The following is a 19545-nucleotide window of genomic DNA, read 5'->3' on the forward strand; positions in this document are numbered from 1 at the left end:
CTTTCATGGGAAAGCAACATTTTGTTTCCAGCATTCAAATACTTCCATGAGAAAGGATCAACAAACTGTAAATCAAATGAATTTTATGGGCCATTTACAGCTTCTTCTTCTCAAACTAATGTGACTCTCTGTACAGCTTTGAGACCAGAGTCTACATAAAATGTGTACAACAAACTGCAATCAATCTGTGCTTTATCTGAAGCTTGATATACTTGACCTAGCTGCTCCTACTATGAACACACTATTAGAAGCATTCACATGGCAGCTAACAACTATAAAGAATGATGTTTACCATACCCATGTGTCACATAGAACCACTGGAATTCACACTTCACCTCTATCTCCTCCTCCTCTTCAGTGGACCTATATCCATCTGCACTGCAGAAATAATGCAGTTTGGCACCATTTTAACTGCCATGACTCCATGCTATGGAATCCTGACAAAGAAGGCTAAATATCTCACAATACTACAAATCACAGAATGCCATAGCATTGGACCATGGCAGTTAACAGAGGTAAACTGCATTATTTCTGCAGGACATATTAGACTCTGGGGAAAGTACCAAATGTGATTTAAAACAAACAAACAAACCCAAAGCACCATTTATAAACAATCATAAAATATAATATTAAGCACAGTCATATTCCATTGTGAAGTAGTACTGTGCAGAACCATTTGCTCATTCCTTCTACACAGGAGATTCAAGATTAGAACCAGGAGTGGAGTGAAAAGACTCAGATCTACTAAAGAATGGAGAAATCTATATGAAGATTCACGCTGACTCATGCTGTTTCTTTGTTTCCCCAGATTGTAGGAGGTCCAAGCCGTAGTTATAGCTTCACTTTCTTTGTGAGGAGCAAGAACTAATGGTCTATGGAATTTAATTTTTCTTTCTTTGTTTACAAACATGCAAGTTGGTCATACAGAGCAGGCAGGCACCCAGAGAGGTAACAGTAATTTTAAATTGGCACCGGTTCAGGAAAATGAAGTGTAGCCAAAAGCCATGTGTTACTAACCATTCCAAAACTATCCCAGCCCTATTTTTCAGTCTCTGTTATGCAAAGCCAAGCAGGCCAGACTGGAGGGCATTTCAAAGCTGCAAAATCAGGGCAAGTCACCAAGGGATCCAGACTCTCATAGACCACTGAGGCTGACCATCCAGTCGGAGGACCATGTTAGTTTGATCTTTACTGCCCTATGTCACCACCCAAACAACCGTCAGATAAGGTACTTCAGATCATTAGTACAGATGTATCAGATATTTGGGGAGAAATATGGGCCTGCCTGACTATATATAACTGTACCCTCTACCTTTTCCCACCAGCATGAGGATATCTTCTGAAGTTCTAAAGGCATCCTGTGATTTTCCATCCCCTTCCCCTCCTAAAATGCTGGCATTGGGAACTTGACCTGCTCCCACAATACATTGTCTGTTCCTTGGTTTTCTGTCCTTGCCCAGGCATGTAAATTTTCATATATTTCCTTCTTCAGTGCAAGAATTAATATTTTCAAAAGTTTCTTTCCACTAAACAAGATTTCCTTTTCCCCGCTCACTTCAGGATTTGTGAAAAAATTGCAATACCAAAAGACAGTGTTTTCTGTTGAAAAATGTTGGTTTGGCCCCCAAATCAAACTTTATACACTTAAAAGCTGTGGAGGGGATTGAAATTCTCCCCATGGAAGTCTCAAAGTGCAAAAGGAAAAAAAAAATCTCAGAAATTGACCCTTTTGCTCTTTCTTTCTTTCTTTCTTTCTTTTTTGATGGACACACCAAAAGCATAACTATGAGGGGGGAAAGTGAAGGTATTTTTTATATGTTCATCCCTGCATTGCACCTTGTCAGGACTACCTATTTGCCTCTAACCTTCCTATCTGACTCTTTACAGGTCCTTTTCTGCTCTGACACTTCTTTTTCACCTTGGCTAGAATGTGTGGACTGTGATCCACTTATCCCCATTAAGCCAGTACTATTACGTTTTTAGCTTTCAAGCCAGAGAAAAGCCTTAAAATCTTATCAATGCTGTCATTCTTCCTCTGCACAACAGTACTATATCCCATAAATCTTTTTTTCTCTTTCACTAGCTGAGTTTGAATCTCTCTAAATTATCCTTGTTTGCTAAGGTTTTCCACTACAGAATGGGACTACACCATCTAACTAGTGTTCTACATCAGTGGTTCTTTTCAAGGATGGAGATATGGCCATAAAGGACAGGTTATCCTACCTGTGATGTGAGGATCCAAAAGGGGCCAGAGAAAAGCTGTGGCAAGGGACGAGCTAAGTATCACCAAACCTCCTCTAGCTCAAGAAAACGGCCCAAAATTTTTTAAACCAGGATGGGACACGAAGTAAGTAATTCTAGCACCCAATATAATGGGAAGGTTTTGAATTAACCCAGCTTTACCAGTCCTAGTGTCATCTTGGCTTGTCCCTGGTTACCTTGGGCCAGTTAGGATTGTGTTCTTATTGTCTGCCTTATGGAGCATGAAAAAGAAAAAGAAAATCCTAGCACAACTTCTTTGAAGCAGAGCCATATCTGCTTGAAAGTCTCATTAAATAACTTGCTGAAGAATTAATTAAAGTTGTTTTCTTAACATCTGAAGAGCTAATCCCTCTAGTGTTCTGCACTTGGATGTTTCACAACAGCTACATTTGGCTGTGTTTTCAGTCTCACATACAACATTTACTTTGCCTTTATCACACTGAAAAGCCAGTCACTTTGGTGTAGAAACAACTTCATGGGGAGTGATTTCCTCCTAATTCTTGTAGAGTAGAACTGTAACCAGCTTCCTTTTAATTGCTCTCCCTTTAAAGGGAGAAAAAGTCAAAATCTCATCACAATTTGCCTATAGTTATTCAGGACTGCTTAAGAAATGTCACTGAAGAGATACTGCCTCCTTATTAACATTCATGGCAACCCCCCTTCTGGTAGGGTTGGTTTCAGCTGCTGATAGAGCAATACTTTAAAAAAGGAATTGGCTTGGCGGCAAAACAGCTGCTCAGCAAAGCCACGATGCAGGGGAAATTGGTGATAATAAGAGGATAGCATTACTGCAACACTGGGAGGAGAATATATTTTAAGTGACTTTAAAGTGCAACAGTCTGACAGTGAAGGCTAAACATCTCACAAAACCACAACTCCCAGAAGGGCACAGCATTGAGCCATGGCACTTTAAGTGGTGTCAAAAGTGCATTATTTCTGCAGTGCAGATGCAGCCTTGGAGAGGGTTAAATGGGAATCAGTTCTGTTGTAATAGTAATCTTTCCTGGTCTCATGAAGTTTTCATGGACAAAAATAGTAATGTGATGGCTTCAAGCTACCTTACCAAAAAGAATGTGATGTGAGTCAGAGGCTAAACAGTTCTATGGTCAGAATTCACTGTGATTGAGGACATTTAAGGTTGCCAACTGTGCTTCTGGAGACCAAAGAACGTTATTTCAAGGCTCCAAAGGAACAGGAAAGTTGCAGCTTCTGTGAATTTTACCCAATTTCCCCTGTTGCTCATCATTTCTTCTCCATCTTTGTTTTCAGAGGAAACCTCCAAACCCACTGACTACAGCAGGCACAGGAAAGCATCTCCCTTTATTGAGCAGATCACTTTACAGCACACAGCCAAGACTATATTCATTGATGAATGTCACACATCAGTAATTAATAATAAAATGCAGAATCCATTAAAAAAAATCCATCATAATTAGAAGTCCTTGGCTGTGGAAACTAATGGTAACATATAAGTAGTACTGGTAATTTAACACTAACTGTGGCATAGAGCCTTCAGGATCCTTTTCACATAGCATAATTATAGCACTATGATTCCATTTTAGTTGCCATTCTGTACATCCTGCAGAATCCTAGGATTTGGAATTTGATGAGACACTGGAGATTTCTAGGTGATAATTTTAAATATGCTTCCTTAAACTACATAAATGAGGATTCGATAGGATGGAACCATATCAATTGCAGTGAAATCATACAGCTGTAATCATGTAGTGTGAAAGGGCCCCAATGTTTTTGCTTTTATTTTATCCAGAGACTGAAAAAATATTAATAAATATGTTTTCTCTTGGGTCAGCACTTTTGTGGCCAGGGTAATAAATTAGAGATCCCCACCTAAACATTAGGAAGAACTTCTTGATGCCAAGAGCTGTTCGACAGCGGAATATGCTGCCTTGGTAGTGTGGTGGAGTCTCCTCCTTTGGAGGATTTTAAACAGAAGCTGGATGGCCACCTGTTGGTGGTGCTTTGATTGTTTATTTGTGCACAGCAGGGGGTTGGACTGGATGTTCCTTGGGGTTTCTTCCAACTCTATGATTCTACGAAATGGTAAATTACATCTCCAACATAGTTGCATCCAAAATGCCCATTTTGCTGCTTCAAAGAGTTACTGATATACAGTTGCCTCTCCTTTCTCATGGACTTGAGATACGTGTTCTTGATTATTCACAGAGGAGCGACCTCCCTTATCTTCAATGGAGTCAGTCCCCACAGTGTGCGCTCTGAGCATACACAAGAGAACTTGGCACATTCAAGCCTATAGGGCTTGAATATGTGTGAGTCTCAATTTCCGTGGGGAGCTGTCCCAAAATGTATCCCTGCAAAAACAGAGGGCTGACTGTATTTCCCTTCAACAGAACTGTCCAAAGAGGCAGTAACACTCACACATGTTAGCATGCCTAGTAACAAACATACCCCATTATTTTCATGTAGAAAGCAAAAAATCTCTCAATTACTTCTCGGTCTTTGTGGCATTCAAAATACAATAGTAACAAATATAATAACCAATAGCTTGCTTTCCTTTCATTCCCACCCTTTCCTTGAAGGTTTTATTAATTCTTTTGACACTAACAAACTAATTTTCACTCCAAACCAATATAATATACATTCACAAATACATTCAAAAAGAAAAAAGAAAGAAAAAGTTAAAATAAATATCAGAGAGGAAGGGGAAAAAATGAAACACATAAACCATAATAGGGCTCAATTTTATAATGACTAGATAGATAGATAGATAGATAGATAGATAGATAGATAGATAGATAGATAGATCCACCATTACAGATCTAACTAAACAATCCTTCTAGAATTACTAAAATTCATAACCGCAGATAATTATGTTGTAAGGTTTCTTATTGCTCAAATAGCCCATAAATAGTTTCCAGTCTTTCAAAAAGTCTTCAGTTGCCTTATCGTTTAGTACCTACATTAATTTGGCCATTTAGATTAACACAGCAAATTTAACAATCCATTCTTCTATCCTCTGATCTAAAGTACATTTCAAAATTTGGGCAATATTCTTACTGCTGTTATCATGTAACAAAGAAGTAATCAATACTTAAAGTCCAGTTCTTTAATCATAATGCACAACAGTAACATTTCTGGTAATAAATCAGCATCTATCTTTAACATTATTTGAATCAGAATATAATAACTTTTTGTCTCTTTACAAGTCCGCCACATACAGTAAGAAGAAAGGAACCCTCCTAATTGTGACATCTTCAACACTCATTCTCCATTTGCTTTATTTCAAGGATATCATGGTGGTATCATGGCTTGATTTTTTTTTTTGCCCTTGATTAGGTCAACCATATTCTTAGACATTATAAAATAAGCAATTGGCGGTGATTTGGGGGGGGGGGGGATGTAGTCTCTTGAACAACTTCATTCCACTCACAGATGCAAATCAGATTTTGTAAGTTCAATATAGCTGTCTTTCTTAATAACTTTTCACAAAATGTTGATTTCTCATTTATTAGGGCCATAAATGTCCATAAAATACATTATCTCACTATTCCAGTTAATTTCTGTAATTAAACATCGACCTTGTCCATCTTCAAATATCAATTTAGGTTGCAATGTTTGGCTCATTTAAAAAAAAAAAAGAACTATACTGAGAAAAACACTACTGTGTATGGTGCTCCTCCTCCCCATAGCAAACATCTATGTATTTGGACCATAGCTGAAAAGATCCTGGGAGAACTAAGCACCTTCTTCTTTATCAATATAAAACAGAGCTCACAGAAGCTCAGAACTTCATAGGGTTCATAGTGACTTGTGGTTGCAGTGCAAAAAAGGTTTTTGTTTTGTTTTGTTGAGCTGTGATGACAAAAGTTGTGTGCTTTGGGGAAAAAATTATCTTTAAAAATACCCAATCTGTTTCTAATGGCATTTGAGGATATGGATATGCCTAATATAATAAACTGGGCCTTGCATCTGTGTCACAGATTCCAGCCACCTTCATGGTCTAGGTAAAGGGAATATATGGCATACCTCACTTGATCTTGGACATATACTGGTATATAAAGCAAGCTAGAAATCATACTGTAAGAACAGTTCAACTAAATTTCCATAATATCTATCTATTCTTAAAAACATATATATTACTTCTCAGCCACACAGCCATTTTAAAATAGGGAAAAGAAGCATTTGGTATTAAGTGAGGGAAATTTAATCTTTCTTCCGCTCATGCTTTTACACAGCAGGCAAGACTTCACACTCTCAACAGTCTAGTTCATCATATCCTTCTAATTAAAAGCAGTAACTACCGCAGAATGTTTAGGGTTACCATAACTAGAAAGAAAGAAAAAGAGGACACATTTACTGACTATTTGAAATTACTGACCGTTGTGAAATGCTCACAGTAAACACCCCTACCAGATAAACTGTTATAATTGCTATTAGAAATATTCCTAACTTTTCCTGTATTTAATAACAATTTTAATGTATTATTTAGTAATATTTAATAATACTAACAACTAATCTGCTTATAATTAAATTATAATTAAATTTTCAATATCTAATAGTTTTAACATGAAATGTGCTCAAATTAGTACAAAAATATACTACGAAACACATTGCTTTATGAAACCCATATATCAGTATAAATAAAACCAATTACCTTGTGGTCAGTCTCTTTCAGTTGCACTTTATTCTTCATCCTGACACTGGCTAGTCTAAGCTAGATCTGCAGTTGTCTGTAGATTGCACCATTTTTAACAACAGCTTTTCGCTAAAGAGATAATTGCAGAATTCTTCGCTTTGCTTCTCTGCCTTTTCTGACAGCCATCTTAGTTGTCTTAGTCACCCACATCCTCCAACCTGGAACTTTGCATGAAAACTTGAACGTTTTAAAGATCTGCCTGGTCATAAATTTTAACTTTCCAAAAGAAAAAGATGGTGCTACTCTGTTTTCTTTCTTTTCTTTTTTTTTAAATACACACACACAAACGTCTGGTTTGTATAAAATGAGCAAAATTGGGAACTTGCAACCCCTGTGCAACCTCTGACCACTGACTATTATGGTTTCAGGCTATAGAAGTTGGCATATAATAGCCTTTGGATAGCCACAAGTACTCCATCTCTGCTCTGTAGCCTAACCATTTCTCTGGCATGCTAGCTTTGCATGCACACAGAACTTTAAATGTTTCATTAAAATACTGAAAACATTTGCTTCCTACCTGAAGGAATACAATCCAGCTGATTTACATACAGTTTTATAGATAACTTGCTGTTTGGCTTTAGCAATAATCAAATTTTTAACAGGCTACTTACCATCAAATTTCTTGTGTCTGGACACAAATGTAGTGCGCACAAAATGACTTGTTTCATCCACCAAGTTCTCAAATTCCAATTTGCTTTGCTGGCTTAGTTTGTCTTCCATTTCTGATGTGCAGCATGTATATTCCTGAGGGCAAATTCTCAAGTGTTCCCCTGCAATGAGAACAAATAAATACATAGTATAAATGGAGGCATGGAAAGCAAACAAGCCCATCAGTACATGCATACTGACAAGTCAGTATCACTCTGAAGAAATTGATTTTTCATGTATTTAAAGACCATTACTATCTTTGGAAAGATATAAACATTATGACACTACACTGCAAAATGTGCCTCCAGCTGGAAATATGTTTATCACTTGTGTTCTTCACCCAAAACTATGTTTGGATGCAACCAAATGTCCTATTTTCTTTTTCTTTTTCAAAACATTCTCAAGCATGAATTTGCCACTCTCCCATGAGCCTGTGCTATGTCTTCCATGGATGGTTTGTAGCTTTCATTTAAATTTTTGAAAAATGCATGTTACTACTTAAGTCGATGAGCAACATGCAGCCCCTTCAAATGTTACTGGACTGCAACTCCCATCCTACAACTCAAAACCTGTTCCAGAGCACTGGGAGACCCGGTTCAGCTGGTTTTTCACATTTAGGGCTTTAGGAGAAATAAATTTCCGTCATGTCATGGGTGTTAGCACAACACTGGATTTAGGCTTCATAAATGCTTCCCTGGAAGCCAAGATGATTAAACTGAGGCTGTCATACTTTGGCCACATCATAAGGAAACATGATTCATTAGAAAAGGCAATAATGCTGGCAAAGGTAGAAGGCAAGAAAAAGAGAGGAAGACTGCAGGCCAGATGGTTAGACTCAATCAGGGAGGTTTCAGACCTGAGCCTGTAGGACCTGAGCAGAGAGGTTGAGGATAGGGGTTTTTGGAGGTGTTTTATTCACAGGGTTGCTATGATTTGAGGCTGACTCAAAGGCTGTTAACAACAACAAATTGATTAATGCTAGGAAATAATAAAAGACTTGATTGAAGCACAGTAACTTCTTCTTTTTAAACCAATTAATGCATTAAAAAGAACAGGATTTCATTAAACAGTACACCTGAAACATCTTTTCTGTTGCCTAATATTTATGATATACAGTCTGCCCTTGCTTTACGTGGGGGACCCGTTCCAGACTCCCCCGTATAAAGTAAATACCACGCATGCTCAAGCCCCATTTAACTGAATGGGGCTCGTGCACACAGCGGCGCAGTGGTGCAATGGCGGGTGTGCCCCATTAGTTGCGATGGGATGTGCTGCCCCCCGTGCTGCCACACTACATGAACTGGCTTAGCTCCTTGTACAGAATATGATTAACATCCATGGGGATGGGAAGAGGATGGCATGCACGAGTAAGTGTAACTGCACACACCACTACTACACACATACACTGCACAGTTTTGCATGAAAGGAGATCTTTTTCTCTACCATCATTTTAAATATGAGATATTTGTCTTGGTGGCATTGCTATAGTTTAAAAACATGGACAAGGAAGGAATTCAGCATTTCAGGGAAATTCCTCATCACTGGAACTTAATTTTTGATTCCTATATATAACATTATACAGCTCAGTCACGCTGAATATAATGCATTTTATGGTAAGACTGGCTGCTGCACCCTCCTATAGACAACAGCTGAATTCATGTCAGAGACATCAAACACATCATTGTGTCAAACAATGCAATGAAAGGTTTAATTAATGTTTATGATATACAGTAGTCAGCAGGGATGCAATGGAAAAGCAATGAACATGTTTTCTTTAATTCCAAAAATTTATCTCTTCCTACACCACACCAGTGTTTCTGACAGTACTACTTTCTTCACTGCAATCTGCAGTTCTTTAGCTCATGAAATTAAAATGCTCAGTTATTACATGAACTGTGAATTTCCAATTGGTACTGCACTCTGGCTGTCAGAAATGTTTAGCCTGGTGTGCAAGGAGGGAGAAAAATCCACTGTCTCTCCTGAGAAATGCAGCAAACTATCTGCCCCTGTTAATTGCATGCCAGTACAAATGCTATGCTTCACTTTCGGAGCAACCCATGCTGAATCAAACCTCTGTGAGAATTTTTATAGTAAATATTATTGCCCTTTCCTTTGTAGAAGCATATCTCCTCTCATCTACTGATGTTATATGGAAAGGGCCCACCAGAATACATGAGCGATAAGGGAGGAAAGGCTCCTTCAGATATTTGGATCCCAAGCGATATAGGGCTTTAAAGATGAGCACCAATGAATGAAAAGTCCATGGCCTGAATCTAATTGATGATCTCAGACAGAGTAGACCAGCTGTATCAATGGGATGCACGTGAACATTTGCATCCCAAATTCCCTTTTGATCAGTGGTTCTATTCTACCTGAGGTTTAGATCTATGTCACTAAGAATCTATGTAATATGATTCCACCTTGAAAAACCAGTCAGAATTCTCATGGTGGAATCTTCAGTGTGTCCCTCTATCTGTCTTGGTTTTCTTGATTGCTAACTCCTGAGCTTCTCTGTCCTCAAAATGGATTATGATACATAGTTGATTAACTATCTGAAGCTTGTAAAAGGGCCTCAGTGCTACAGTGACCACCTAGGTTTCCACTGATAGTGCTAAATGGAGGAGTTTCCTAAAACTGTACACCTGATATTTTGGGACAGTGTAAACCTCCAGAACAAGCTCAACACTTATTCACCAGACCAGGACACCACATACACATGGGTTCCAGCTTGTTACTTTCTCTGTGTTATTCCTAATCTAACCTATTACCACATCTAACCAAAGGTTCCAAAAACTTCACAGGTCTGCTTGACTCACAGATGGCAAAGAGAATTAGATTTAGATTTGGTTGTCAGTGTGCATATTTCTGATACTGTGTAGCTTTTGATAAAATCATCCAGTAGTTTCATGTAAATGTTAAGAAGCAGGAAACAGTAGACAGAGCTTGATGAAAAACTGCAGACACCATTCAATGGTTCCAAGCAGAAATCCCCTAATATTACATGTAATTGACCTACAGCTGAGTGGAGTCATGCCATCACCATATCTCTTAATTTAACCCAAAGGGCTGGGCAAGTATAATACTATGATCAATAGCATAACAGTAATATACCATGATCACTGGAGATTGGGATCATACCAACTGACCCCATCCCCATAGTTTACATACAACACACTACTGTGTGTATACACAATATACACAGTAAACAAGGTTCTGCATACAAGATGGACTGGTTCACTGGACCCCGTTTTGATCTCTGTCTCCATGCATTGGTTACATTGCTACATGGCTAAAACACATCTGAATATTGCTCTGTTGTTGTTGTTATTGTAGTGTGACTTCCAGCCATTTCGCACTTTTGATGACACTGATGCAAACCATAATTGAATTTTCTTGGTATTGTTCTTTGAAACTTAGAGGATGTGTTCAGTCCAAGATCACCCAGTGGGTTTCCATGAGTGAACAGGGATTTGAACACTAGTCTTCAGGACCATAATCCAATGTTCAAATCACTAAATCACATTGGGTATAGCATCTAAATTAATCTATGAATATTTTATTGCTGAAGTGGACAACATTCTGCTGATGGAGTGCTACACTGAACCTGGTAGGGGCTGCATCACCACTACCAAGAACTTTATTGCACCTGTTTTTTTCTCCATTACAGGTACAGAAAGAGGACGCTCGTGTGTGCGCACGACCCGCAAAAAATGGATTTTATCGCACACTAAAGCATCCTCCAAAAGGCTCCATTCCATCCCCCGGCACCCAGCCATCCTCATTCAGTGCTGACGGGCGCCATTTTGCTTGGTCGGAAGATGTCCGACCAGGAGATTTCACATGCCTCAGCACTGAACGGGGATGGCTGGGCGCTGGGGGATGGAATGGGGTCTTTTGGAGGATGCTTTCAGGTGCGATAAAATCCGTTTTTTGCAGTCACTGCCAAGATTCCTACTGCTATTATTGCTAAATTTAGGAAAAAAGAATAATGAGTATCTGAGGTGCAGGACGGGGGACACAGTGCTCCCCTGCAACACAGAACTCTACATCATAGCAGAATATCTCTTTCCTGCAGGGAAAGGAATGGAAGAGAGAGTATTATGTGTGTGTGACATAAAGTTTTGTTGACATACTTCTGATAGTGGTGGCCAATGTAGTGGTGGTCAATGACAGTAGCAGGAACCACACAAAACACTTCTCTGTGTGTTGCTCACCCCTGCTGTATAGGGATGTAGCCAATAATGTTGATAAGCTCTTTACAACTGTCAGGTTATTTGAAGACAAGGACAGCCCTTGTGGAGCCTGACATTTTACAATATAATTTTGGAAGCACTGAAGCTGAAATAATGTAGTATCAAAATGTTAAATATAAGGTATGCAGCACTACTGCAAATGGCTCCAGTATTAGGTGTCAAGATTTTCCTGTCTACAATGTTTGGTAATAAATAACAAATGCACCTTAAATTCTAGAAGTTCTACAGTTCAGTGAATTATTGTGAGCAATTCTTCCTCATTAATATCATTCATCCTATCTCTCCCATCAGACTATGTCTGTGTCACATTCCTTAATTCCTCCAGTCCAAATTATAATTTTCTAATTCATAGTGTTGGAATATTTTGGGTTAAAAAGTCTCAAAATTATCAATATTTATTATTTACAAGCCTTAATTATTTTACAGGCTACAACTATGCTCACAACTAATGCATGCTTTTTACCCTGGAAAACAACATATATTTTTCTATTCTTACAGCACTTGCAGCAAAGATGATATGGCATAAGGGGCATCAGATACAGCTGACTGGCATTTGTTGCCCCCAGAGTGTGTCTCCATAAAGAAGCTTGGCTGCATTGTTATGCTGTGCCAGCACTATACCAGGCATGAGCAGGAATTAATTCAGCGGTTCTTAGTGACCTGCTGCAACTCATTGAACCACAGTGCTTCAGACTAAAGATGCTGACTTACGTCTCTCTCTTTCTGTTGCCCATATTATATAAATCAAGCCAATCACCTGCTACAAATTCAGCAACTAGTGTTCAGTTCCCATTTTTATTACAGCTGTAATCTCACACCTGTCTGCACTTGCTCCATATTGGCAAGGTCTTACAGTTAAATTTGGTATAATCGCAAATGCCTGGAATGTGTGCAACACATTAGAACAGCTTCTGAGCATATATGTATTATTCTCAAATGCAGATAATTGTAATGAATTAAGAAAAGCCTTCCCACAACATCTTCAAAGGCAAGACAGGCAATATGTTCTTGACCCTTTCACCAGTTTGTGGCCTTACATGCCTCTCACAGTGTCCTCAAACTGAGCATCAGATTGAACTCTGCCACAAATGAGACAGCTCTGAAGAAGTGTTGTGTTTTGTCTTCCCAATGCACCAGAGTCCTTTAGGATATATTGCTCTGTGATCCTACAGAATGCTATGATACAAGAAGATGGTCTGAGGTCCAGCATTCCTGGGCAGCCAGTGCCCTGGAGAACTTCATTCAATTCAAATTTATTTACCCCTGTTTTAGTGGTTAAAAGATACACAACAGCTAGTCCTAAAGTGACACATGGATATCTGTTATGGGTAACTCCCAAGCCAGTATGAGAATTAAACAACTGAGGAAAGTGGAATAAATCTGTGCAGGTCACTCTTTAATGTGAGCCTAATTCTCAGTTTCTGAACCAATTGCTGTTGCATGTTCTCAAGTAATTTCTGACTTATGGTGACCCTAAGGTGAACTTGAGAGTAAATGTGGTGTAGTGGTTTGGGTGTTGCACTACAACTCTGGACACCAGGGTTTGAATCCCTGCCTGGCCATGGAAACCCACTGGGTGACCTTGGCTGAATCACACACTGAGTCTCAACCTCAGAGGAACGCAAAGGTAGACACCCTCTGAACAAATCTTGCCAAGAAAATCCTGTGACACATCTGCCTTAGGCTCACCATAGGTCAGAAACAACTTGAAGTAATACAGCACCAAAAGTAAACCTAACATAAAATGGCCACATTTGTTCACAGGGAGTTTTACATCCTCCAACATTTCATAAATAAAAACCAGGACATGTGTGGCCAAGCAACATCAGAGTGAGGTCAAGATAGCAAAAGTTGTTAATGAACAAGAAAATGCAAGTTAGGAGAGACTGCAGGAGTTTGCTTTTACCCAGACCTAATGGGAAGGTCAAAATTGTGCCTCCTATTGTTTTCTCAGTGGTTGAGCTAATTGAATACAAACTACTTTTGCACTTTCTTTGCACTCTGTGTGTTGTTTGCAGCAGTTGAAATAAATCAAGAATGAAGGGGGAAAGTAAAAAGAGGAGAGAGAAACTGGGATATTTTAAAAGTAGCTGAAAAACTGAGGTGGGTTACAGACCGCCACTTTGCGGTGGTCTGCTGCCGCCGCCACTTGCTCCGTGCGGGAGCTGTAGCAGTCACACTGCGCGGCTCCCGCGCGGAGCAAAAAAGGAGCTCCAAAATGGAGCTCCTTCTTGCGGCGCCTCTGTGACGTCGTGAGGCACCGCTGGCGCATTCGCGACATCATAGGCGCCGCGACACGTCTGGACGCTATGCGTCCGATACGTAAAGATGGCGGCACCCGTATGAACAGGGTGCCGCCATCTTGTACGTATTCTATACATACTAGGGTTAGGGGGGTGCGGAAGCACCGCCCCTTCCTAACCCTAGTACGTATAGAATACGTACTAAATGGCGGTGTGTAACCCGCCTGAGACAGCAGAGGATGAATCAGGACTGTTGTGTGTCTTCAGGTTGTTTCCATCTTATGGCAAGTCACATGCTCTCAGCTTTAGGGGAAGGTGATGGAAAAATCTCCTCTGAACAAATCTACTCAAGAAACCCCCATCACCTTCCCCAGAGGCTGAGAGCATGTGACTTGCCCCGAGTCTACAATGAGTTTACATGTCTGAGCTGGGAATCAGACCCTGTTCTCCAGAGTCATAGTCCAACACACAAACCACTATGCTACATGAACTAGTATACACATGTTTTATGCCAAGAAAAACCCTCTGAACAAATCTTGTCAAGAAAGCCTTGTGACAGTTTCACCTGGAAACTTGAAAACACACAACAGTTCTGATTCATCCTCTGTCTACGCGTTGGACCAGTGCTCACATTATCCACCATTGTGACCAGTTTATCTTGCTCCATAAGGAAAGATAAACTCTAACTGCAAGCATCCATCCTTAATTAAGGAGAGTTCACACACCTAATGCATGCATTTGTGATTCATTTAGTTTATGTGTTATTCCACTTTAACTGCACCAGTACCCGACAATGATACAAGCCCAGTTGTCTCAAAACAGATCACGTTCCAGCAACTCCCTGGGGTCCCCAGCTGCAGTTGGGGGGGGGGGTCAAGATTAGGCCCATGTAAGAGATGATGGACACAGGTCAGGCATGGGTTACAACAAACTGTCCCAGGATGTTGTTCCCAGAGAGGTAACATTAGCCACTGTTCACTTTGGATTAAGGTTCTTTTCCCACAAAAACCACTTTTATGTTGACCAGTGTTCAAGTCCATCTGCCATCACTGTTTTATTGCGATTCATTCCCACCCCCGCCTCCATGAAAAAAGTGTGAGTAGTAAATGGTGGCAAGGACGAGATGTGGATGGGAATTTTTTGTTCCATGGACATTAACTTAAGTTAGCATCTGTCTAATGTTTGCCTTTAATGTTGTTTGCTCTTATATTACACCCAAAGAATGGTAATGGCCATATTATTTCTTTCATAGTCCTGACACTAGTTTAACAACCTCAGCTGGAATAGCATAAATTATGGAATTTATGATTGGCTTTTAGCTGGGGATAGGTCAAGAGCTATGAAAAAAAAATGAGTACATCATAAAAAAATATCCCTGTAATTGTAAAATTTATCTCACAAATCATAAGGAATTCAGATAAGTTAGTGTGATTAAATTTTATTTTAACAAGGGTGCTGTTGTCACTAATGACTGCGGTCAGAACTTTGGTAAAATTTCAGCTGTGGGGGAAATAAAAAAAAACCCAATTTCACATTCTGGATACTCTTCTAACAATGAGCACACTTAATTTTAGCAAAAGGTTCATGGCATGACATCTACCACAGCCAACAAAACAAAGTTCAAAAGGACAAAACTTCCAAACAAAATATTTGTTTATCACTAAGAATATTCAATAAAGAATAAAAAACACCCATGTGTAACCCATAATAAACTTTCCATAATTTGGAGCAGTTATTCATATATGCCAGTCCAGACCACTTATCCAAGTTTTATATGACCCATATTGCCAAAGAAGACATATTAATCTTACATGGAAAAGTTTAGCATAAATCACTATAGATACCTGTGCTTTACACAAACCAATATTAGCAAAGGGAATATGTAAACATTTCATGTCTAAAATAGCTTTGCATGAATTAGTATTTGTGATTTTCTTGTCATTTCTGACTTATGGTGTCCCTAAGCTATTTAGCCAAGGGTTAAGGGGAGAGAAGAAGGAGGAGGAGGAGAGAGATGATAAGAAATAACCTAGTCTCAAAAAAGAAAGTTATAAACATATAAAGCAGAAGAGAAGAAGACATACATGTTTTGTGTTGTTTTGTTTTGTCTACAGTGGTGCAACCCATGTGTGCCTTAGGCCAAAAAAGGAAGCAGAAAAGAACTTTCAGCTGTGTAGGATACAGAGAGGTAGGTAGGAACAGAACTGGGAAAGTTAAAAAGATTAAAAAGCCACAAAACAGTAATGCCCCCTACTGAGCTTTGTAGAAATTTTGAGAGGGAAAGGAAGGTGGTCAGAAGGTGGTTAGTTAGACCTTCTGGTATGTCTATAGCAGCCTGTGGCAGTAAAGGCCAGTAATACAGAGTAGTTTTCTTTTCTTTTTAGGGGTAACACTTTGGCCTGGAAAGCCGGCAAGGTGTAGTGGTTTAAGCATTGGGCTATGATTCTGGATAACAGGATTTGAGTCCCTCCCTCGGCCATGAAAACTCACTGGGTGACCTTGGGCAAGTCACAGACTCCCAGATTCAGAGGGTGGCAATGACAAATCTCCTCTGAATAATTGCCAAGAAAACATTGTCATAGGTTTGTCTTAAGATCTTCATATGTTGGAAACAACTTGAAGGCAAATAACAACACTATACTACTTTGCCCTGATATTCTTTTCCTCACCTTGAACATGGAGGAGACAGGGGCAGTGGTCAGGTTCCCTCACCATGCAGACTGAGGGAGAAAAGTCAGGACTTCAGGTGAGACCCTGAGACCTGGAAAACCTAGATTTGGATGTTTGTGGGGAGGTTGTTTTGGTTTGTTTTACCCTGGCTTGTGGTCCTTTAGGCCAGTGGTTGAATCCAGAAACAAACCCAAGGTACTTCTCTGGTGAAGCAAAGAAATCTAAGGTTCCTAGTCTGTAGCCAGCCCTCTTGAACTCTTGGAAGAACTCAGATATCAGTGGCAATATTTGTTTTCGCTCTTGCAATGATCTGAAGCTTTTCCTTAATGAACTATATATATTTATAGGGTTAGCACAAAGCTGATATGATGTAGCCATCACGGTGTGGCAAGACCTTTCTCTATAGGGGATTTGCTCCTTGTCTGCTAATTATTATGGCTGCTAGTTTCTGCAACATTTCCAGCTCTATGGTATCATCTCAAAGGGATATTTAAGAACCAGAAAAGCTGCAGAAAGGGGCATGCAAAATGATCAAAGGATTAGAATTCTCCTATAGCATTGGGGGTGGTTTGGGTTAGGAAAAACCGAAAGGTGCAGAAAATTATATATGAAATGAAAATGATTGGGAGAACTTTTCTCTGTCATGATATTAGACTTTTTTAGTGCTCCACTGAAGTTGATGGTGGGAGATGCAGCAAAGACACAAATACTTCTTCGTAGAATGCATAGTTAAAATGTGGAATTAATTGGCACAAGATGTAGTAGTGGCTGCCAAGTTGGATGGTTTTAGAAAAGTATTCAGCATTAAATAAATTGATAAATAATAAAAAATAAATACATTCATGGAGGATGAGACCACCAATGGCTACTACTCAGGCTTAGAGTTGTAAATCTTCATTTATTTATTTCTTATGAGTGAGAATGAATAATTTAAGCCATTTACTCCTTGCTGTGAGAGTCTTTGAAAATTGCCAGTTCTGAGGATTCTTCTTATGTTGGGACCTACTTTGAACAAAAAAGAGAGGTGTTTTTTGGTGCAGAAAATGAGTTTTTATATTCTGGAACCTTGTGGGATTTGTTGCACTAAAATCACATTAGGAGTGGAAAATAGATAGATAGGTTCTACTAATTCAGGATAGATATATATCGCATCCAGTATCAAAGTATACCTCTTTGTAATTAGCTACTATGGAAAATGAGGTGGAGGGCGTGGGTGGACTCCTACCTTCCTGATGGGCTTCCCACAGGCAACTGAGGGGTCTCTGTGTGATCAGAATGGTGGACAAGATTGGTCTTTGAGTCTCTATAAATGGGAATATCCAGAGGCAACTTGAATTGTATGTATAATCAATATTAGAGATCATAATTAGGTGTGGGAAACCAGAAACAAACAACGATGAAGCATGGCTCTTAATTAGAGAGGAGTTCAGAGGAAAAGGTAGTGCCATTTGGAATGAGAAAATCATGGGTTTGATGAGGTAAGTGTAGCTATCCTGGACAACAACACAACTTCACCATGGCCAGCCCTACCATTAGGCAGAGCCAGGCTATCATCTCAGGCAGCATATTATGTATACCATGTCTTTCCTATTCCATGCTTTACTATTGCATTTTGATTGACAAGAATGGAGGAGAAAGAACTGTTGATGGGCTTTTCTGCCTCATTTACCAGAATTGTTGTTGTTGTTGTTGTTTCAGATGTTTTTATTCTTTTTTTAAAACTCTGTATGTCTTTTAAATTATTTTATAATGTTTTATATGATTATTTTAATTTTGTTTTGTTTTTTAAATTGTTCTGGTTTTTAGTGATTTTTTTTCTGGGAGCTGCCTTTCTACCACTTTGGGAGAAAGATGGCATACCCATTAAATGACAAGCAGGCAGACCAACAGGCAGGCAGACAGATACGGTTAGTTTTGAGTACCATACATCTTGAATAGGTAGTTGGAGGATGTAATTATCTCTTACAAGGTGTTTCAACGTTCTCTCAGCAGCCTTGAGCAGATCTCTAGTGTTACAGTATGTCAAAGAATCATGCTCTAACTTCCAGTTTTTCCTGTTTCCAATGTACTTCTATCAAGGCACGTAAAAGCCAGCATATTGTTGCATCCTTATGACTTCCTGCCATCAAAGAAGCAAGTATAATTCTGTGTAATAACAGGCTCTTGTATGAGTTTCTATGAAATGTGGTGAGACAGGTGGATACAAGCAAAGAGAGTACTTTCAGTGGTGGCACCTTATCTTTTGAATACTTTCCCCGAAGAGACTCCTTTGGCACCTCTATTATGGTCTTTTAGGCATAAGATAAGGAACGTTTTATTTCTCCAGACATTTTAAGAACTGTTTCCAGTCCTTTTAGATTGTAGCATTCTTTTGTTTTGCTACTGGCTTTATTACCTTGGTTGGATCTGCCGTAACATTTTCCTTATTTTCTTTTACCTTGGAGCCTTATCGCACAGGGCTCCTGGGAAGGGAACGGAACACGTGACGGATGCATTTTACAGCACACAGGACGTCCCCGTTCCGTTCCGTTCCCCATCTGTCCCAGAGGAGGACATTTTTGAGAACTGTTCTGAACAGTTCTCATAAATTGCCTCCTCTGGGATGGATGGGGAACGGATGTGGAATGGAATGGGGACTTCCACTGTGGGTGGCGGCAGCAGCATTCTATGTGCGGTAAAATGTGTCCCTCACTCATTTTGTTCTCTTCCTGGCCCCTTTTGTACTGTTCCAGCCAGTCCTGTGTGATAAGGCTCTTGGTTTTACTATTGCTGCTTACGTATAGTACAGTTCCTT

General features: G+C 39.5%; 1 protein-coding gene across 1 annotated transcript in view; it reads right to left on the reverse strand.

The window, feature by feature from the left end:
- The window catches only part of GPC6 (glypican 6), a 917335-nt gene that overhangs the window by 656749 nt on the left and 241041 nt on the right, over positions 1-19545 (reverse strand). Inside the window, exon 2 of the mRNA XM_089508392.1 lies at positions 7549-7707. Within this exon, the coding sequence (XP_089364518.1) occupies positions 7549-7707 (159 nt within the window). The remainder of the gene's footprint in view (positions 1-7548; positions 7708-19545) is intronic.

The sequence above is a fragment of the Sceloporus occidentalis genome, unplaced genomic scaffold (genome assembly GCF_023333645.1).
Source record: "Sceloporus occidentalis isolate IW3139 unplaced genomic scaffold, rSceOcc1.0.p SCAF_2, whole genome shotgun sequence".
Lineage (NCBI taxonomy): Eukaryota > Metazoa > Chordata > Lepidosauria > Squamata > Phrynosomatidae > Sceloporus > Sceloporus occidentalis.